Source organism: Schistocerca americana, chromosome 8 (genome assembly GCF_021461395.2).
Source record: "Schistocerca americana isolate TAMUIC-IGC-003095 chromosome 8, iqSchAmer2.1, whole genome shotgun sequence".
NCBI classification, from domain to species: domain Eukaryota; kingdom Metazoa; phylum Arthropoda; class Insecta; order Orthoptera; family Acrididae; genus Schistocerca; species Schistocerca americana.
This window is the reverse complement of record NC_060126.1, coordinates 319,271,252-319,294,038: the sequence shown is the minus strand read 5'-3', so window position 1 is coordinate 319,294,038 and position 22,787 is coordinate 319,271,252. Positions and strand designations below refer to the sequence as shown.

Below are 22,787 nucleotides of genomic sequence, written 5' to 3'. Positions count from 1 at the left end.
TCCCGGAAAGTATCCTGTCACAAGTGGGGCACTTTTGTGGTTCTTCTGTGGGAGGTTCTGGGTTTGAGAGGATGAGGAAGCGGCTCTTGTTATTTGTTTCTGTACCAGGTCGGGAGGGTAGTTGCGGGATGCGAAAGCTGTTGTCAGGTTGTTGGTGTAATGCTTCAGGGATTCCGGACTGGAGCAGATTCGTTTGCCACGAAGACCTAGGCTGTAGGAAAGGGACCGTTTGATGTGGAATGGGTGGCAGCTGTCGTAATGGAGGTACTGTTGCTTGTTGGTGGGTTTGATGTGGACGGACGTGTGAAGCTGGCCATTGGACAGGTGGAGGTCAACATCAAGGAAAGTGGCATGGGATTTGGAGTAGGACCAGGTGAATCTGATGGAACCACAGGAGTTGAGGTTAGAGAGGAAATTCTGGAGTTCTTCTTCACTGTGAGTCCAGTTCATGAAGATGTCATCAATAAATCTGTACCAAACTTTGGGTTGGCAGGCCTGGGTAACCAAGAAGGCTTCCTGTAAGCGACCCATGAATAGGTTGGCATACGAAGGGCCCATCCTGGTACCCATGGCTGTTTCCTTTAATTGTTGGTATGTCTGGCCTTCAAAAGTGAAGAAGTTGTGGGTCAGGATGAAGCTGGCTAAGGTAATGAGGAAAGAGGTTTTAGGTAGGGTGGCAGGTGATCGGCGAGAAAGGAAGTGCTACATCGCAGTGAGGCCCTGGATGTGCGGGATATTTGTGTATAAGGAAGTGGCATCAATGGTTACAAGGATGGTTTCTGGGGGTAACGGATTGGGTAAGGATTCCAGGCGTTCGAGAAAGTGGTTGGTGTCTTTGATGAAGGATGGGAGACTGCATGTAATGGGTTGAAGGTGTTGATCTACGTAGGCAGAGATACGTTCTGTGGGGGCTTGGTATCCAGCTATAATGGGACGGCCAGGATGATTGGGTTTGTGAATTTTAGGAAGAAGGTAGAAGGTAGGGGTGCGGGGTGTCGGTGGGGTCAGGAGGTTGATGAAGTCAGGTGAAAGGTTTTGTAGGGGGCCTAAGGTTCTGAGGATTCCCTGAAGCTCCGCCTGGACATCAGGAATGGGATTACCTTGGCAAACTTTGTATGTGGTGTTGTCTGAAAGCTGACGCAGTCCCTCAGCCACATACTCCCGAAGATCAAGTACTACGGTCGTGGAACCCTTGTCCGCCGGAAGAATGATGATGGACCGGTCAGACTTCAGATCACGGATAGCCTGGGCTTCAGCAGTGGTGATGTTGGGAGTAGGATTAAGGTTTTTTAAGAAGGATTGAGAGGCAAGGCTGGAAGTCAGAAATTCCTGGAAGATTTGGAGAGGGTGATTTTGAGGAAGAGGAGGTGGGTCCCGCTGTGACGGAGGACGGAACTGTTCCAGGCAGGGTTCAATTTGGATAGTGTCTTGGGGAGTTGGATCATTAGGGGTAGAATTAGGATCATTTTTCTTCGTGGCAAAGTGATACTTCCAGCAGAGAGTACGAGTGTAGGACAGTAAATCTTTGACGAGGGCTGTTTGGTTGAATCTGGGAGTGGGGCTGAAGGTGAGGCCTTTGGATAGGACAGAGGTTTCGGATTGGGAGAGAGGTTTGGAGGAAAGGTTAACTACTGAATTAGGGTGTTGTGGTGCCAGATTGTGTTGCTTGGAATTTTGAGGTTTTGGAGGGAGTGGAGCTGGAAGTGGGAGACTGAGTAGATGGGAGAGACTGGGTTTGTGTGCAATGAGAGGTGGTTGAGGTTTGCTGGAAAGGTTGTGAAGGGTGAGTGAGTTGCCTTTCCAGAGGTGGGAAAACATGAGATTGGATAGTTTTTTGAGGTGAAGGGTGGCATGCTGCTCTAATTTGCGGTTGGCCTGTAGGGGGATGCTCTGAATAGCCGGTGTGGATGTGGGAGAGGAAAGATTGAGGACTTTTATTAAGGATAGGAGTTGACGGGTGTGTTCATTGGCTGAGTTGATGTGTAGGTGAAGGATTAGGTGGGTGAGGGCAATGGATTGTTCAGTTTGGAACTGGTATAGGGACTGATGGAAAGAAGGGTTCCAGCCTGCCAACCCAAAGTTTGGTACAGATTTATTGATGACATCTTCACGATCTGGGCTCACAGTGAAGAAGAACTCCAGAATTTCCTCTCCAACCTCAACTCCTGTGGTTCCATCAGATTCACCTGGTCCTACTCCAAATCCCATGCCACTTTCCTTGATGTTGACCTCCACCTGTCCAATGGCCAGCTTCACACGTCCGTCCACATCAAACCCACCAACGAGCAACAGTACCTCCATTACGACAGCTGCCACCCATTCCACATCAAACGGTCCCTTCCCTACAGCCTAGGTCTTCGTGGCAAACGAATCTGCTCCAGTCCGGAATCCCTGAAGCATTACACCAACAACCTGACAACAGCTTTCGCATCCCGCAACTACCCTCCCGACCTGGTACAGAAACAAATAACCAGAGCCACTTCCTCATCCTCTCAAACCCAGAACCTCCCACAGAAGAACCACAAAAGTGCCCCACTTGTGACAGGATACTTTCCGGGACTGGATCAGATTCTGAATGTGGCTCTCCAGCAGGGATACGACTTCTTCAAATCCTGCCGAGAAATGAGATCCATCCTTCATGAAATCCTCCCCACTCCACCAAGAGTGTCTTTCCGCCATCCACCTAACCTTGGTAACCTCTTAGTTCATCCCTATGAAATCCCCAAACCACCTTCCCTACCCCCTGGCTCCTACCCTTGTAACCGCCCCCGGTGTAAAACCTGTCCCATGCACCCTCCCACCACCACCTACTCCAGTCCTGTAACCCGGAAGGTGTACACGATCAAAGGCAGAGCCACGTGTGAAAGCACCCACGTGATCTACCAACTGACCTGCCTACACTGTGACGCATTCTATGTGGGAATGACCAGCAACAAACTGTCCATTCGCATGAATGGACACAGGCAGACAGTGTTTGTTGGTAATGAGGATCACCCTGTGGCTAAACATGCCTTGGTGCACGGCCAGCACATCTTGGCACAGTGTTACACCGTCCGGGTTATCTGGATACTTCCCACTAACACCAACCTATCCGAACTCCGGAGATGGGAACTTGCTCTTCAATATATCCTCTCTTCCCGTTATCCACCAGGTCTCAATCTCCGCTAATTTCAAGTTGCCGCCACTCATACCTCACCTGTCATTCAACAACATCTTTGCCCCTGCACTTCTGCCTCGACTGATATCTCTGCCCAAACTCTTTATCTTCAAATATGTCTGCTTGTGTCTGTATATGTGTGGACGGATATGTGTGTGTGTGCGAGCGTATACCCGTCCTTTTTTCCCCCTAAGGTAAGTCTTTCTGCTCCCGGGATTGGAATGACTCCTTACCCTCTCCCTTAAAACCCACATCCTTTCGTGTTTCCCTCTCCTTCCCTCTTTCCTGATGAGGCAACAGTTTGTTGCGAAAGCTTTAATTTTGTGTGTATGTTTGTGTCTGTTTGTGTGTCTGTCGACCTGCCGGCATTTTCATTTGGTAAGTCACATCATATATATATATAAAAACAAAGATGAGGTGACTTACCGAACAAAAGCGCTGGCAGGTCGAAAGTAGAGGTGACTTACCAAACAAAAGCGCTGGCAGGTCGATAGACACACAAACAAACACACAAAATTCAAGCTTTCGCAACAAACTGTTGCCTCATCAGGAAAGAGGGAAGGAGAGGGGAAGACGAAAGGAAGTGGGTTTTAAAGGAGAGGGTAAGGAGTCATTCCAATCCCGGGAGCGGAAAGACTTACCTTAGGGGGAAAAATGGACAGGTGTACACTCGCACACACGTACATATCCATCCACACATACAGACACAAGCAGACATATTTAAAGACAAAGAGTTTGGGCAGAGATGTCAGTCGAGGCAGAAGTGTAGAGGCAAAGAAGTTGTTGAAAGACAGGTGAGGTATGAGTGGCGGCAAATTGAAATTAGCGGAGATTGAGGCCTGGCGGATGACGAGAAGAGAGGATATACTGAAGGGCAAGTTCCCATCTCCGGAGTTCGGATAGGTTGGTGTTGGTGGGAAGTATCCAGATAACCTGGACGGTGTAACACTGTGCCAAGATGTGCTGGCTGTGCACCAAGGCATGTTTAGCCACAGGGTGATCCTCATTACCAACAAACACTGTCTGCCTGTGTCCATTCATGCGAATGCCTTGGTGCACAGCCAGCACATCAAGGCTTGTGTCTGTATGTGTGGATGGATATGTGCGTGTGTGCGAGTGTATACCTGTCCTTTTTTCCCCCTAAGGTAAGTCTTTCCGCTCCCGGGATTGGAATGACTCCTTACCCTCTCCTTTAAAACCCACTTCCTTTCGTCTTCCCCTCTTTCCTGATGAGGCAACAGTTTGTTGCGAAAGCTTGAATTTTGTGTGTATGTTTGTGTTTGTTTGTGTGTCTATCGACCTGCCAGCGCTTTTGTTCGGTAAGTCACCTCATCTTTGTTTTTATATATAATTTTTCCCACGTGGAATGTTTCCTTCCATTATATTGATATCATTAATTTGAGTCCAACAATTACGTTTGTTATTGTCACTGTTGCATTTCGAAATCTTTTCTGTCGTCTTATTTTCCTCTTTCTGTTTTTGCCAGTAGTTTCACTTTGTATTCACCTTCTCCTTTTTACCGTAATCTGCTATACTATTTTATCCCGCCTATATATATACTCAATAATACGTAACCCACTTCCAAACCATAACCAAAAAGATTTTTTTGCCGTTTTCAGCACTACCGCCGCTATAATATCCACCGTTTCTAGTGCACAAACAGCTCCTTTCACCTTTTAAACAACCATTTTGGCCAGTTCTAATAACTTTCGCTTTATTTCCATTTCCGTTTTTTCCCACACCACTGATCATTTTTAGCCGCTTCCCACAGGTTTTAAAGGCTTGTGTCTGTATGTGTGGATGGATATGTGCGTGTGTGCGAGTGTATACCTGTCCTTTTTTCCCCCTAAGGTAAGTCTTTCCGCTCCCGGGATTGGAATGACTCCTTACCCTCTCCTTTAAAACCCACTTCCTTTCGTCTTCCCCTCTCCTTCCCTCTTTCCTGATGAGGCAACAGTTTGTTGCGAAAGCTTGAATTTTGTGTGTATGTTTGTGTGTCTATCGACCTGCCAGCGCTATATATATATATATATATATATATATATATATATAAAAAATAACTGAAAGCAAAACCTGAGAAAGTTGGAAACCCTTACAGAAATGGATGATGCTCTAAACACAGAAAATGGCAGTTACAGTTTCTGTTGATGTCCTTTATCAGTGCAAACTGATTTGTCATGCATGTATAACAAGAAAAGTAGAGAACATATGTGTTAATGAGTCAAATAATTGCAATGTGTATCTGGAAAATGCAAGTTCCTTCGCCCAAGAGGGAAAGTATGTAGATTATGAGAATTCGGACTAAGTGAGAGCTGTTGGACTTCGACTCCTGAAATAGCGTTATGGGACATGAAAAACATCATCATGCAATGTAATAAAGACCTGTATCCTTCTTTGGAGTGGACGAGATAGATGCTATGTTGAAAGCAATTCTCTACGTATTTACAACTGCTGAGTTGGAAAATGACTAGGAAACTGTCACATTCTTTTCACATCTAAAAACAGGCTTAATCTGTGACATTGGATTCACATCGAGACACTGGCTTTGAAGGCAGCAATACTAGCATAAATTACTCGTGTTACAGAAATATACAGCACATTAACTTCATTTTGTTTACTCTTGTCCTATCTATTCTATTGTGACTGTGTGCAGTATCTCTCATGACTCACCAGTAGAAATTGGAGAAAAGAAGTAGAGGAAGCCAAAGAATTATGTACATGCATTGGCATGATGGAAGACATGTGCAGTACTGGAGTGGATGCAGGGAAGGGAATAGGCAGGTGAAGGACAGAGGTTAGTGAAGGCTGAGGCCTGGGGGTTATTGGAACAAACAATTGTTTTAAGGGAAAGTTCCCACATGCAATATCCAGAAAAGCTGGTATTGGTGGAAGAATTCAGATTTCACAGACTGTGAAGCAGTCATTAAAGAGAAGCATGTCACGTTGAGCAGCATGTTCAGCAACTGGGCAGCCCAGCTGTCTCTTGACTGTAGTTTGACAGTGGCCATTCATGTGGAAAAACAGCTTATCAGCTTTCATGCTCATACTGAATGATAGTGCTTGCAGCTAAATCGGTAGATGACATGACTGCTTTCACCAGACGCCCTGCCATTAATGGGGTTGGAGGGGCCTGTTACAGGGGTGGTGCAGATGATAGTGGGAAGATGTTTGAGACAGGTTTTGCATCTATGTCTGTTGTAAGGCTTCGAGACATGAGACAAGGAATTGGGAGCAGGAGTGGAGTAAGTATGGACAAGGATATTCTGTATGTTGGGAGGGTGGTGGAGTACCACTGTGGGAGAGGTGGGGAGGGTAGTGAGGAGGGTATCAATTCGCAGTGAGAGGTAGTCTAAACCCTGGTGGAGTATGTGATTCATTTGCTCCAGTCGTTGGTGTTTCTGGACAAGAAGGGAGGGTTAACTTCAGTCTGTCAGTGAGACTCATGTCGTATTTTGAGAGAGGGACTGCTCGTTGCTACAGATGTGATAGTCACAGGTGGCTAGGCTGTGTGGAAGAGGGTTCTAAGAATGGAACGGGTAGCAGCTGTCGCAGTAGAGGAACAGATCTATGACTTGTTTCGACAGTCACTTACCGTCCGCCATGTACTCACTGTCTGGCCACAAAGAAGCACTCCTCGTGTCTCATTACCACCCAGGCCTGGAACAACTGAATAACATTCCCTGCCAAGATTTTAACTAACTCTCATCATGCCTTGAAATGAAAAATCTCTGCCCCCACCCCTCCCAAAGTGGTATTCCAGTGCCCTCCCAACCTACACAATATGCTTGTATATTCCTGTTCACAACTCCTTGCCTCACAGCTTATATACTTGCAATAGAGCTATATGCAAGAGCTGTCCCATACATCTTCCCACTTCTCCCAACTCCAGTTCTATCAGAGGCATTAAGGCAGGGCGACTTGTGAAACTAGCCATGTGATCTACCAACTTAGCTGTTAGCACTGCCATTCTGCATGAGAAGCTGTCACTCCTCATAAATGGCCACCAACAAACTGTAGCCAGTAGATAGCTGGACCACCCAGTTTCTGAAGATGCCATCACCCAGTGCGATGTGCTTCACTTTGACTGCTTCACAGCCTGTACACTCTGGATTCTTCCCACCAAGGCCAACCTTTCAGAATTGTTCATGTGGGAACTATACTTACCAACATATCCTTCATTCTCATAATCCTCCCCTCTACACAAGCCTCTTGATAGTCCCTGTCCTCCACCTGCCTATCCACTTCTCTGCTCCCACTCCAGTATTCCACATGCCCTCTATCCTCCCACTAGTTATCCCATCTAGATTGCTGCTTATGTCAAACATAGTCACAGTTGGACTGAAGTGCCTGCAGGCAGTGGCCATTGCCAAAAGATGGCATCTTTAAAAAAAAAAAAAAAATAATAAAAACTATGATTTACACTCATACAGAACTCGGCTGAAGCTTAACCCACTAGTAAACACAGTAAGTACAAACTTATGCATAAGATGAGAGTATATTACACTGGGATTATGTTATATAACCACATGCCTTCTTACTTAAAATACATAACATCATCAGATACATTTAAAGTTGAAATGTTTCTTGCTTGATTACTGATTCTACTCTGTCTCTGAATTCTGGAACATTATAATAAGTAAACCTAATTTACCAAATCTAGTTAATTATATAATTATGTATTATGTCACTTTATGGCATTATTTATAGTGACTGAGTTGATCATGTAGTCATACTTAATATCTAATGTAAATATAAATTAACTATCTTACCCCTGATTTGTCCTATATCATACGTGCAAACAATGTACGAAAACTATTTACTGGACCAAATAGAATAAATAAATAAAAATTGGCATTATATATTTTACTTCTCAGAAATGCTATTTATTTGTAGGTATGTTTGGGAACATCTGGAAGTTGGCTACATGCAGGGAATGTGTGATTTGGTTGCTCCTCTACTTGTCATCTTTGATGATGAAGCCACAACATATGCTTGTTTCTGTCGTCTCATGGAACGAATGGCAGCCAACTTTCCACATGGGGGAGCTATGGATACACACTTTGCCAATATGCGGTATGTTGAATGTTTGTATCCTGTACATTTTTTTTTAAATGCTAGTTTGACACCAAATTCATGAGTAGGACTCAATAGGCACTTCCTGGTTCTTTTGACTAAGTGGTACACAAATATTGGAAAGACTGAAGGTAACAACTAAAAGTATAGTTGATGTGTGAATGGCCAGTAGGCACATAAACAACATGGAATGTGTTGCTTTCAGATGACATCCTCCTTTGGAGTAACAGTTGCCTCATATTTGTCTCATATACATTGTCAAGAAATGGTGAACAACTTCGCTGTAACTATGGATGAGTATCTCAACTGGGCAGAAAATACTGTTTCCAATTGCAAGAAAACTGCCACTTGCCTGTATGTGCTGCAGGATGTCAAATGTAAATTTGGGCAATCACTTGTGCCAAACACTGCATTAGTAGCAAAAACTCTTAATCAGTTAGAAATAAGCATTAATGCTTGCGTGAGCTACATCTACAATATCCCTCTATTTGTTGCACCTATCGAGAATAATATGAAAAGAATAGATTACTACTCTCCAAATGGAAGATATATTGAGTCTTAGGCAGACACAATGAAAATTTAAGCTTTTGGCCAAGACGTCTTCTTCTGAAATAGCGAACTCGCACACACTTTCACACAAGCACAACTCATACACACCTGACCAGTGTCTCTGTCCACTTTGGCTGGAAACACTGGTCGTGTTTGTGTGTGTGTGTGTGTGTGTGTGTGTGGGGGGGGGGGGGGGGGGGGGTGCGTGTGTGCGGGCGTGCGCATCTGCTAATTGCATTTCTGTGAATGTGTGCATGTTCTCTGCTTCGGAAGATGGCCTTTTGGCCAAAAGTTTAAATTTATAGTAGTCTTTTGCTATCTTGTCTGCGACTCAACATCTCCTCTATATGGTGAGTACCAATATAATATTGTTATTTCATTCTGTACTTTCCATTAGTTGATCATATCAGTGCTTCTATGCCCAGTGTGTTGTGGCCATATAAATTATGCAACTGGCATATGCTATGTTCACTTCACTGGCTCCTCAGTGTGTGTGCACCTCATTATGTTGCATAAGAAATTGAGTACCTGGTATCTCATCATAATCACAACACATGGTCTCACTCATCTATTATCCTATACGTGTGTGTTTGTTAAACAAAAACATGTGCGAACTCTTCTGTTGATGCTGTCCACATCAAGAACAAGCTACCTTGTACTCTTCACACGATTCAATGCTCTGTTGTATTTAAGAAAGAGGTAAAGTACCTCCTTTTTTTCAAGCTCATAATTTTCCCTAATAATTAATATGTATGGCCAGTTACTTCTATCAAACAGTAATGCATATTTTGCATCATCTGCTGCTGAACTTCTTTGTATTTTCATTTCTCAATCTGTCACACCACTTTCTTTCCTCCCTCTATTCATCACTTGTGATCCATCACATTCCTCTTTCTCTTTCTTTCCCACCTCTTGTTAAACTATATACAATTTTTTCTTTTCTCATCAATCATCTTCATAGAGCAGCGAGACAGCCTAGAGAGTAAGTAAAGCTGTACCGTCCAGTTTTAATTGAGGAGTCATTTCTGGATCTGACAGTTTTTAACATTCATGTTTACATAAAGCTTTTAAGGCTGGGCACACCACACTTCTTAACGTATCTCTTCCTCAAAAAGTATACAGTTCCAGCAATGACTGTTATCTGGTGTTTGTCACCAGTGTACTGATTACCATCTTTCCTATTCTAAAAAACCCTTTCACTCAGTTCAGTAGTGACAAAGATAATGAAATATAGGTAACTGAGATTTTTTACATTTAAGTCAGCATCAGCTTACATATAAATGTATAACGTTTTAAATAGGAAAACAGCATTGTAGATAGACTGTTCTGAAGTTGTTTGTAGTGGTAATTAAGTTGATAAATATAATCATCTTGATTTTTCATAGATATTGTTGGCTGAACTTGTTGTCCAGTAAAATTCAGGATGACTCCTCCGGAGGGCCTGATGTTATCAGGTTTATGAAAAAACACTAACTTGTTAACCACGGATTATCATTGTATATCCTTGTACTCAACTCTGTCTATAATATGACTCTCTTCATTTACATAATGAATGGCACTAGTTTAAAATGATCTCTCAACTTAAATTCTGCTTTAAAGATTGACTGGTTTTATATTTCTTCTCATACTGATACATTACAAATGTTAACATTGTTGATAAAGACGTAGTCGACCATAATCAGCTCACAAGATAAATTTCACATCATCTAATATGAAAGCAAGTTGCAGAGTTGGTCTCCTGCAAACAATCTCCTCCAACATTTCACAGAAAGTCTGTAGACAAAGTTACATTACAGTAAGCAAAGGTAGCCCACTTCATTGATGCAAAGACTTTGTAAGATGACAATACAGCAAGTCAAATGCTAACATTTGTAAACAAAGTAATAATCAGAACACAAAGATATTTTATAAAGAAAAAAACTGTTATATATTTTTAAGTGTAATTTTTGGTCTTGAACTTTCATGATTATTGTAATGTTAAATGTATAATCATCTGTAGCTACTGATGAAAGAAACAAATTCAATTTGATAGCATAATTAATGGTTTCATATGACAGTATTATGAAAAGGATAGATTGCAACTCACCATATAGTAGAGATGCTGAGTTGCAGACAGGCACAACAAAAAGACTGTTAAACAAGCAAGCTTTTGGCCACAAGGGCTTCTTCTGAATCAGGACATACACATTCACAATCAGGCAAACACAACTCTCACACACATGACCACTGTCTCTTGCTTTTCAATTTTCTGGGTTTTCCATCGTTTAACATTTTCATACATGACACAAACATGAAAGAAGTGAACTTTCAAAATATAATAGGAAAAATATAAAAAGGTAAATGAAATTTCAGATAACAGTCACCAAACAGCACAATAATCTTGGAACACCTGTTACAAATCAGGAGCAATCTATTTGTGATATTGCCCAGCTGATTTTAATCTTTTCTGTGTACTCATTGCTGCTATCATTGGTATGGACGAAATCTGTCTGCTTCATAGCCTCTAGTGATACATTCTTGATATACACTAGCTCAGTCTTATATAGTGGCTGTAGCATTCTGTATCACCGTAACACAATATTTTACAGTTTGTGAAATACACTCTGAAATTATATATCCTTGAATGAAAGAAGTAACTGTGTTTTATGAGCCTTGTAAGAGAAATTATAATTTATAGATGATACTAAAGATAGCTATAAACTTCCAAGATAGGATTCCATCAAGGGAGTGTTCCTTTTGACACAGTTTTAAAGGTTGCTGCAGCCTAGAATAGTATTTTTATGTAAATAAGCCAGTGTAGGCAACTGCTGGATTTCAGATGACTTGAGCAGATGATGTGTAATTGGGATACTTTCATCTGATGCTGAGGTGGGTTTTTTGTTGACATTATTGGAATCTTTCTTAACACTAGGACTGTTAGTAATAGTAGCAGTGGTGCTGTCTCCTGGTAGTGAATTGCAGTTGTGAAAGGGGGACAGGGGAATCATGATGAGTGAGACAAAAGCCTAGGAAACCCTTTGCACAGTACTGATTGAAAGGGCAAGTTTTCAGTTTTCTTTCCATTTCCAAGAGCTGATTGCTGTGTGTTTGACCTGCAGAAGGTGTACAATACCACTTGGCATCACCAAATCGTGTCTACACTACACATGTGGGACTTCTGGGGCTGCTTACCCATTTGTATCCAGAATTTCCTATCCCTCTAACTGTTCTGAGTCTGGATGGGGCCAACCCTCAGCAAACATCTGTACAGGAAACTGAAGTACATCAGGGATCAGTTCCAAACACAACCTTTTACGTCATTGCTATCAATGGTATCGTGACTACAGTGAGGCTTTTGGTTCAACTGTCACTATATGTGGATGAGCTTTACCTGTATTATGGCTCAACATCATTTTGCGCCACAGCACGTCAAGTTCAGGGAGCTGTGCAGAAGTGGCTAAGGCACTTCACCTCAGCATGTTCCTATGGGTAAATCTTGCAAACAAATACATCTACACAGCCAGCTTCTGGTTCACTGAGTACTACCTCATTCTTTTCATTACTGTCCCTTAGTACATGTACATGACACAACACAGCAGTAATTTGGTCAGCACAGCACTCTAAATCCTTCCCGGAATTTTGACATGGACGAAAGTGTTGAGTATGACTTCAGATGCAACTGTGAGGAGAGGTGGGCTACAGGGTAGTGTAGCAACTGTTGTTGTAGGAAAGCTGGACAGGAGCCTAAATTAATAGTGAATAAGTTGACATAGTAAGCAGAAGATTTACTTAACTTGTGTTTCTCCAAATTTACGAGGACCCGTTACAAATAATGCAGCAAGAAGTAAAATCCAGCTAATACGATGGCAACAAGGATGAGGTGCTCTGAACTAAAACATGAATGATGGTGTCGGAGTCCTGATGATGCGGCATCTGTGTAGCAACACAAACTAAAGAGGCTCCAATTGTGAGTGGGCTGTGTTGCTGCTGCCAATCATCCTATATTGTGACAGAGGGCACTCACAGTCCAGAGCCACTACAGACGTAATTCAGCGGGCATGCTCCTTTCGATCCACTAGATCCCGCCTGACAGCTATCGGAGTCTGTTGGCAACTTGCAATATTCTTGCCAACTCAAAGATGTTAGTAGGGTGGTATTGATACATGATACCACAGAGAGTTCATCCCTATAACAGGTAACACTATGCTTATCTCCATATCTATACAATAGCCCTTTTTCAAGGATGTCAGATACCTTGGTACTTATCAGCCTTTCCAGGGAATTTACATCAGCGTGAGCCTCTCCCTGCAACTTAAGATTGGCAACTCTGGCCAACACTTCATTACCTCGCAGAGGCAGATTCCCTACATCCACTAAATTTTTTATGAAAGTGTTGACATTTTTGCCTGGTTTACCCATGAGAGTGGGAACCAGCAAACCTACTGCAACATAAATTACAGGCTGGGGCGGAATAGCACTAGAGAACTCTGGAAATGGAGCAGCAGGGCTAACTGCAACCTATGTTGTTGTTGTGGTCTTCAGTCCAGAGACTGGTTTGATGCAGCTCCCCATGCTACTCTATCCTGTGCAACCTTCTTCATCTTCACGTACCTACTGCAGCCTACATCCTTCTGAATCTGCTTAGTGTATACATCTCTTGGTCTCCCTCTACAATTTTTACCCTCCACACTGCCCTCCAATACTAAATTGGTCATCCCTTGATGCCTCAGACCTACCAACCAATCCCTTCTTCTAGTCAAGTTGTGCCACAAATTCCGCTTCTCCCCAATTCTATTCAGTACATTCTCATCAGTTATGTGATCTACCCATCTAATCTTCAGCATTCTTCTGTAGCAACACATTTTGAAGGCTTCTATTCCTATTCCCTTCTTGTCTAAACTATTTATTGTCCATGTTTCACTTCCATACATGGCTATGCTCCACACAAATACTTTCAGAAATAACTTCCTGACATTTAAATCTATACTCAGTGATAATAAATTTCTCTTCTTCAGAAACGCTTTCCATGTCATAGCCAGTCTACAATTTATATCCTCTCTACTTCGACAATCATCAGTTATTTTGCTCCCTAAGTAGCAAAACTCATCTACTACATTAAGTGTCTCATTTCCTAATTTAATTCCACAACATTCCATTATCTTCATTTTGCTCTTATTGATGTTCATCTTATATCCTCCTTTCAAGACACTGTCCATTCCGCTCAACTGCTCTTCCAGGTCCTTTGCTGTCTCTGACAGAACGACAATGTCATCAGCAAACCTCAGAGTTTTTATTTCTTCTCCATGGATTTTAATTCCTAGTCCAAATTTTCTTTTGTTTCCTTTACTGCTTGCTCAATATGTAGATTGAATAACATCATGGATAGGCTACAACCCTGTCTCACTCCCTTCCCAACCACTGCTTCTCTTTCATCCTCCTGGACTCCTATAGCTGCCATCTGGTTTCTGTACAAGTTGTAAATAGCCTTTCATTCCCTGTATTTGACCCCTGCCACCTTCAGAATTTTAAAGAGAGCATTCCAGTCAACATTGTCAAAAGCGTTCTCTAAGTCTACAAATGCTAGAAACATAGGTTTGCCTTTCCTTAATCTGTCTGCTAAGATAAGTCATAGGGTCAATATTACCTCATGTACTCCAACATTTCTACAGAATCCAAAGAGACCTTCCCCGAATTTGGCTTCTACCAGTTTTTCCATTTGTCTGTAAAAATTCGTGTTAGTATGTAGCAGTCATGACTTACTAAACTGATAGTCAGTAATTCTCACACCTGTCAATGCCTGCTTTCTGTGAGATTGGAATTATTACATTCTTCTTGAAGTCTGAGGGTATTTTGCCTGTCTCATACATCTTGCTCACCAGATGGAAGAGTTTTGTCATGGGTGGCTCTCCCACGGCTATCAGTAGTTTGTTTGGACATAGGTCTTTCAGTGCTGTGCCAAGCTCTTGACGCGGTATCATATCTCCCATTTCATCTCCATCTGTGTCCTCTTCCATTTCGATAATATTGCCCTCAAGTATATTGCCCTTGTTTAGACCCTATATACTCCTTCCATCTTTCTGCCTTCCCTTTTTTGCTTAGAACTGGTTTTCCATCTGAGCTCTTAATATTCATACAGGTGTAAGTGAGGTCCATTCTGCCAGACTTTTTGCCGATCACACCTAGAATAGCATTTCGTCGCCCTCCCAATCTCCACAGTATCCTTGTCAGACCCTAAGCACCTTCAAAACCCATTTTCCTAACCTATGGCTCCAATCCCCATGACTATCCATGTTGTAAGACACACTATGCAACCCATATCACCTGCAACCCATATCAGACCTGTAACTGGCAAAACATATACTATCAGAGGGAGAGCCACCTGTGAAACAACGCATGTTGTGTAGCAGATGTTATGTAAACACTGTTGGGCCTTCTGCATCAGTGTGACTACCAACAAGTTATCAGTTAGGATGAATAGCCATAGACAGAGGGTGTATAGTGGCAACACAACCTTGGTTCTCGCCATCCACCTGGCCTTAATTTACATTAATTTCTTTGCTCTCAGCATTCTTTGGAGTAACTATTCCTTTCTTCACTCCCTTTTAGTTTTCTATATCTTTCATTTTCTTATCTGTCCATCCCTCCCTCCACATGCATGCATGTGCATGCTGACACACACACACACACACACACACACAATGCGCTTAGCTTTCCACTTTTATTAACTTGTGTGTGATGTTTTGTCAGTAATCTCTGTCCTGTGTATTACCATTTCCATTTCTGTAAGCTCTCAGTTTTTCAGATCTCATCTGGAGCAGTCCCCAATGTCAGTCTTTCCTTCTCATACCATCCATTAATTCTCTCCTGACCCGGAGTTCAGGTTGCTTTTTCCAAAATCACTTCATTTCCTAAACCTCACCTCTCTTCCTTCCCCTTCAACCCTTTTGCCAGAAGAAGGAACCACTGGCTCTGAAAGCTGGCAAGTTTCAGTACCTTTATGATGTGTTCTCCTGCTACCTATAATTGAACCCAGGCACTGTGAGCAAGCACTATGCCACAGAGTGACAATACTTGTTGAAAAAATCTACCTTAGTTTAGCATAATAAACTTGATCCAAAAACTTACAAGTCAATTTTCTTGAGAAATTTTGATAAATGCATTGAGCTGCTTTGGGAGAGGTATATCTGAGTTTTGAACTTCACATACCATAAATATAGTGGTTCATGGTGTGGGTTCCTGTAGTCATGTCCTAGTTCATGAACCACGGGCAACGTATGAGTGGCCAAGTAAGTGGTCCCGACAGTCGGGATACCAGTTACTTTGGAATAAGGCTGGGCATCTCGGACATATTCTGAGTCGTGGTCACCTTTGTGCTCGTACGGCAAAGACTACCAAATCCACCGGTTAGTCCCTCAGCCGTTAGGGGTAAAACCCAATGGGACTTGGGGCAAGTAAGGCTAGCAACCTGCTTCCCTGGTACTTTAAATATGATGCTGGCAACAATCAGAGCAAAATGCCTCGGACCTTTGGAGGTGACGGAGTCCCACCTCTAACTGACAAACCAGGACTCCTAAGATACGACTTGGCAAACAAAGGGTAATGAGATGGGGAGCTATTAATATCAATGGGGGCTACTCGGGGAAGAAAGTAGAGCTGGCAGAGGCTGCAAGTAAGATGGGGCTGGACGTTTTAGCTGTTAGTGACATTCGGGTAAGGGGTGAGAAAGAAGAGGAAGTGGGAGAATACAAGGTCTACCTGTCAGGAATCAAAGCAGGAATAGCACAATGGGGTGTAGGGCTTTACATCAGGAAAGAAATGGAACCCAGCGTAGTTGCAATAAGGTATGTAAACGAACGACTGTTGTGGATAGATTTGACAGTGTCTAGCAAGAAAATTAGGATTGTGTCAGTATATTCGCATTGTGAAGGGACAGATCAAAATAAGATGGATAGTTTTTATGAGGCACTCAGTGATGTAGTTGTTAGAGTAAAGGACAAGGACAGTGTTCTGCTCATGGGTGATTTTAACGCCAGGATTGGAAATCGAACAGAAGGGTATGAAAAGGTTATGAGTAAATTTGGAGAGGATATGGAGGCCAACAGGAACGGGAAACAACTCTTGGATTTCTGTGCCAGTACGGGCTTAGTAATCACAAACTCCTTTTTTAAACATAAGAACATTCACTGGTATACTTGGGAAGGCAGGGGAACCAGATCTGTCATTGACTATATAATAACAGATCAGGAATTCAGGAAGGCTGTGAGGGACACACGTGTATTCAGGGGATTCTTTGATGACACTGATCACTATTTAATCTGCAGTGAAATTGGTATTGTGAGGCCGAAAGTGCAGGAGGTCAGGTCCATATGTAGGAGGATAAGAGTGGAGAAACTTCAGGATAAGGAAATCAGGCACAAGTACATAACAGTGATCCCAGAAAGGTACCAGTTAGTTGAATGTAGTCAATTACAGTCATTGGAAAAGGAATGGACAAGGTACAGGGACACAGTACTAGAAGTGGCTAAAGAATGTCTTGGAACAGTAGTGTGTAAAAGTAGGATGAAGCAAACAGCTTGGTGGAATGATACAGTCAAGGCAGCCTGTAAAAGGAAAAAGAAGGCGTATCAAAAATGGCTACATACCAGAACACAGGTAGACAGAGAAAGTTATGTTGAAGAAAGAAACAAAGCCAAACAGATAATTGCAGCATCCAAGAAGAAATCGTGGGAAGACTTTGGAAACAGGTTGGAGACTATGGGTCAAGCTGCTGGAAAACCATTCTGGAGTGTAATTAGCAGTCTTCGAAAGGGACGTAAGAAGGAAATGACAAGTATTTTGGACAGGTCAGGAAAACTGCTGGTGAATCCTGTGGATGCCTTGGGCAGACGGAGGGAATATTTTGAAGAGTTGCTCAATGTAGGTGAAAATGCGATCAGTAATGTTTCAGATTTCGAGGTAGAATGAGATAGGAATGATGATGGAAATAGGATCACATTTGAGGAAGTGGTAAAAATGGTCAATAGATTGCAGTGCAATAAAGCGGCTGGGGTGGATGAAATTAAGTCGGAACTCATCAAATACAGTGGAATGTCAGGTCTTAAATGGCTACACAGGATAATTGAAATGGCCTGGGAGTCGGGACAGGTTCCATCAGTCTGGACAAAAGCAGTAATCACACCAATCTTTAAACATGGAAACAGAAAAGCTTGTAACAACTACAGAGGTATCTCTTTAATCAGCGTTGTGGGTAAAATCTTCTCAGGTATTGTTGAAAGGAAAGTGCGAGTATTAGTTGAGGACCAATTGGATGAAAATCAGTGTGGGTTTAGGCCTCTTAGAGGTTGTCAGGACCAGATCTTTAGCTTACGGCAAATAATGGAGAAGTGTTATGAGTGGAACAGGGAATTGTATCTATGCTTTATAGATCTAGAAAAGGCATATGACCGGGTTCCTAGGAGGAAGTTATTGTCTGTTCTACAAGATTATGGAATAGGAGGCAAACTTTTGCAAGCAATTAAAGGTCTTTACATGGATAGTCAGGCAGCAGTTAGAGTTGACGGTAAATTGAGTTCATGGTTCAGAGTAGTTTCAGGGGTAAGACAAGGCTGCAACCTGTCTCCACTGTTGTTCATATTATTTATGGATCGTACGTTTAAAACAATAGACTGGCTGGGTGAGATTAAGATATGTGAACACAAAATAAGCAGTCTTGCATATGCGGATGACTTAGTTGTGATGGCAGATTCGATTGAAAGTTTGCAAAGTAATATTTCAGAGCTAGATCAGAAATGTAAAGACTATGGTATGAAGATTAGCATCTCCAAAACGAAAGTAATGTCAGTGGGAAAGAAATATAAACGTATTGAGTACCAAATGTGAGGAACAAAGTTAGAACAGGTGGACGGTTTCAAGTACTTAGGATGCATATTCTCACAGGATGGCAACATAGTGAAAGAACTGGAAGCGAGGTGTAGCAAAGCTAATGCAGTGAGCGCTCAGCTACGATCTACTCTCATCTGCAAGAAGGAAGTCAGTACCAAGACTAAGTTATCTGTGCACCGTTCAATCTTTCGGCCAACTTTGTTGTATGGGAGCGAAAGCTGGGTGGATTCAGGTTATCTTATCAACAAGGTTGAGATTACGGATATGAAAGTAGCTAGGATGATTGCAGGTACTAGTAGATGGGAACAATGGCGGGAGGGTGTCCACAATGAGGAAATCAAAGAAAAACTGGGAATGAACTCTATAGATGTAGCAGTCAGGGCGAACAGGCTTAGATGGTGGGGTCATGTTACACGCATGGGAGAAGCAAGGTTACCCAAGATACTCATGGATTCAGCAGTAGAGGGTAGGAGGAGTCGGGGCAAACCGAGGAGAAGGTACCTGTATTCGGTTAAGAATGATTTTGAAGTAATAGGTTTAACATCAGAAGAGGCACCAATGTTAGCACTGAATAGGGGATCATGGAGGAACTGTATAAGGGGGGCTATGCTCCAGACTGAACGCTGAAAGGCATAATCAGTCTTAAATGATGATGATGATGATGATGATACCATAAATATAAAAAAATCACAAGACTCTGACTGAAGTGTTTTCCCATAGCTAGAGAAAAGCAAGCAGTGTGCTACACATGGAGGTAAAATTTAATTCTGCTCCTGGTAAGTTTGATTCATAAATTAATAATCTTTCTGGGTTCACCTCAAGTATAGAATGTGGGATATGAAGCCTTGAGTGTATTTCAGTACACTGAAATTGTAATACCATATGCTTGTAAAACAGTGGTCATGTCAAGAAAACTGAATGTTAGCCATGGTCAAATTTAACTGTGGTTAACTCCCTTGGTTAACTTTATTTAGGTATGTGAACAAGAATTTTGCACTGAATAGGGTTAAATGCTGACTTTACTGTGGTTAACTTTTAATGAAGGTTGGTGCAATTGGCCGTAGATTTTGATACCCTCAGCTACTATTTCTCTAATGCTCACATAATGGAAAAAGTAGCAAAAAATGAAGGATTTCCAAAAGTACAAATTATAAGTTTTTCACTGTGTCCTCTTCATTGTCCATGTACAAACTGCAGTGGTGGTGGTGGTGTGACCTATTGTTTCTGACAGCACAGTTTTTGATGTGGCATCATTTGAAATTCTAGTTGTGAGCATGACTGTAATTGTCCAGAGTGTGACAGTAAAGCTGCACCAAAAACCATATAAGGGGCTTAGTTAAAACAAAGGTTCATGCAAAAGTGGATGACTTGCAAAAATAACAAATGAATATCAAATGGACATGAAGTTATACTGTCCCAAATTGAGGTATTGTGGTTTATGCATATGAATAAAATTATAATTTCACTCATTCATTTTATTGTGAAGCACCCACTAATATAGTACTTAGGCTGTAGGGCCTCTATGTTTCGGTAACAGAACTGGCCTCAACACAAATTTATTTAGACTGTAACCTACAGAAAGTTCTCTGGGGACTCATTTTCCAGGTCATTAAGTAGATTTATAACCACATTGTACTATTATTGACAGATTGTGAATAGACTACCCGTTGTGGATCATAACTGTTCATCATTAATTTTCTCCACTGTAAGAATTTAAATGAAACCTCTGTTAGTAGTAAATCAGTTACACCTGTTTAACTAAAAAATAATATACAAACAAACTAGACTTGTGCATAGATCAGCTGATTTGAACCTCATATACTTCCAGTGCATACATTTATTTTGTGCTCATATGAGGAATGAAAAAACTCTTTATTGCCATGAAGTAAGTAAATGAAACGTAAACCAGAACTACCATGCTTCTGTTAGCATACACACTTTATTTTCTTTTTCATGATTGCAGTGTGATACAATACAAAAGAAAGTGCTCGCTTCTCTGTGAATGGGTTATGAGTGTAGTAAAAACAAATTAAATGTTTATCCAACTCACACAGAAAATTATCTGCCATATAGTTTTATATTTTGTAATACACATAAAAGGAAGAGAGTTACACAAGCATTTCTGAACATATAATCTATTCTGAATGTAGCTGCATGAAACAGAAAGCTTCAAGCATATTCTTATGCTATTCACAATAGATCTTTCTTGCTCATATTTGTTGTTGGAACCCAGTGTGAACATAAATACAAGGAACATGTTTCAAAACGAAATGTCACTAATGTATGATTTGAGAGTGCCAGTGATATCACAACACAATTTAAACTTGTAGTGTAATGGCAATAATTGGTGCCACTTAAGTGGTGTTGGTGTTCTGTTAGTTTTACATGCAAATCTGGTTTAAGTGAAATTCCCCCCCACCCGAACACACACAAAACCACACAACTACATAGTAAACTCCTGTGAAATAATTTATTAGAAATGTGTCATTCAGCTTGTGAACAACTTCTGTGCAAAATTTTAAAATTACTGTCTAGAGAAGATTATCATTGTCAGAACATACTATTCTTTCCTACATGCACATTTTGAAGAGGCCACAGTCACATTTAAGATCCATAAAAGAGTATTTTACTATTTCTTTGCAGCAGCCATGAGTCAGTGGGAGAAATGATACTATTAGATGGTGCCCTCAACCATACATGATGTGTCTGAATGTAGATGTATGAAGAAGTCTGTGCTTATAGTTATACGTTTCAGACCCATTGGCTACATTGTGTACGTTAAATTTTACTGTCTCTTAGTTGGAACAGAAATATTTTTCCCCAGTGCAAACTTCATGTACACATTTGTGAATGTTCAATCTTGTTATCACATAGAAGTGCTGCCAACTGTTGGGCTTCTCTATAACAACATCAACATCAACAAGTCAGTGTAGCAGTACTTGGCACCTTGCGACTTCCAGAATATACGGAAGTGGTTGGTTTGTTATATTCCACTGTATATATAAATATTATTATTATTGTTATATTGTATTGTTATTATTGAATGACCAGTTTATTATAACAGTGAATATTTCAAAAATACATAAAAAGAAGCCAATTGTACAAAGTATATTTTGAATGAATATATATACTTATATTTGAGTAAATCTTGCATCTAAAATCATTAGCAAAATACCTAAGAGCATTATAGCATGAAAGAAGAGGTTTCTTTCTCCAGAAAAAAATCGGGTGAGAAAGGGTTAATTAATTAGTAAGAAGCAACAGCAGATATTTGAGTATTATTGTTAATATTTGCAACCATTTTCCTCAGATACTGATAATACCTTCAATTATGTTTTATCATAAAGATAAGAAAATTTCTGTCTTTTGCAACTGAAATTTATTCTTGAGTAGCAAATGTGTTTCACCTACTCATGTTTGGCATCATTAGTGGTATTCATTTTTGTGTCCTGTTCACACATCCATTTATTGTTCTGTATGTTTTAAATGCATATGGTATAGGTTTCCTCCAGAAATATTTCTTTGCACATAAGCTATACTGTAGAGAACTGCACATGCTTATAGTGCTCTGGTCACATGCTTTAGAGCAGCTCTAAGGTACTAAGTATAAAGTACCAGAATTGGAAAGAATGATTGCTGAGTTTTATATGATTCTTGTTCTAAAGCTGATTCTGTGCCAGTTAATGACTGAAAAGATATATTTATTACATTTTTGTTTCCTCTGCTGTTTTGAATGGTCATTATAATTTTTGTGGCAGGTCACTGATACAAATACTGGACTCCGAGATGTTTGAATTGATGCACCAGAACGGAGACTACACTCATTTTTATTTCTGCTACCGCTGGTTTTTGCTGGATTTTAAGAGAGGTTAGTGATATGTTAATACTTTCTGTGTTGTTGCAGTCCTTACATTGGTTTTATCAGTTCATCCTGCTTTTTGTTTATATAACTACATAAACATTTTATGTAAGTTTTGTTCATTAGTAACATGTGTAAATTTGAATACAGTCAACCTTTTGCTGTGTCTTTGATAATGATAGAAGCTGAGGTATTGTCAGTTGTAGTGTTGTAGGTTTGAGTCATTGTAAGTAAAAATTGATAAAAAATGCACATTAACCTGTAATATTTCACTACTCAGCAAATGCG

At 41.1% G+C, this 22,787-nt stretch overlaps 1 protein-coding gene across 1 annotated transcript in view; it reads left to right on the top strand.

Moving 5' to 3' along the window:
- LOC124544810 (small G protein signaling modulator 1-like) overlaps positions 1-22,787 on the top strand; it is a 308,561-nt gene that overhangs the window by 252,885 nt on the left and 32,889 nt on the right. The window contains exons 23-24 of the mRNA XM_047123500.1: positions 8,051-8,230; positions 22,399-22,508. Coding sequence (XP_046979456.1) covers positions 8,051-8,230; positions 22,399-22,508 — 290 coding nt within the window. The remainder of the gene's footprint in view (positions 1-8,050; positions 8,231-22,398; positions 22,509-22,787) is intronic.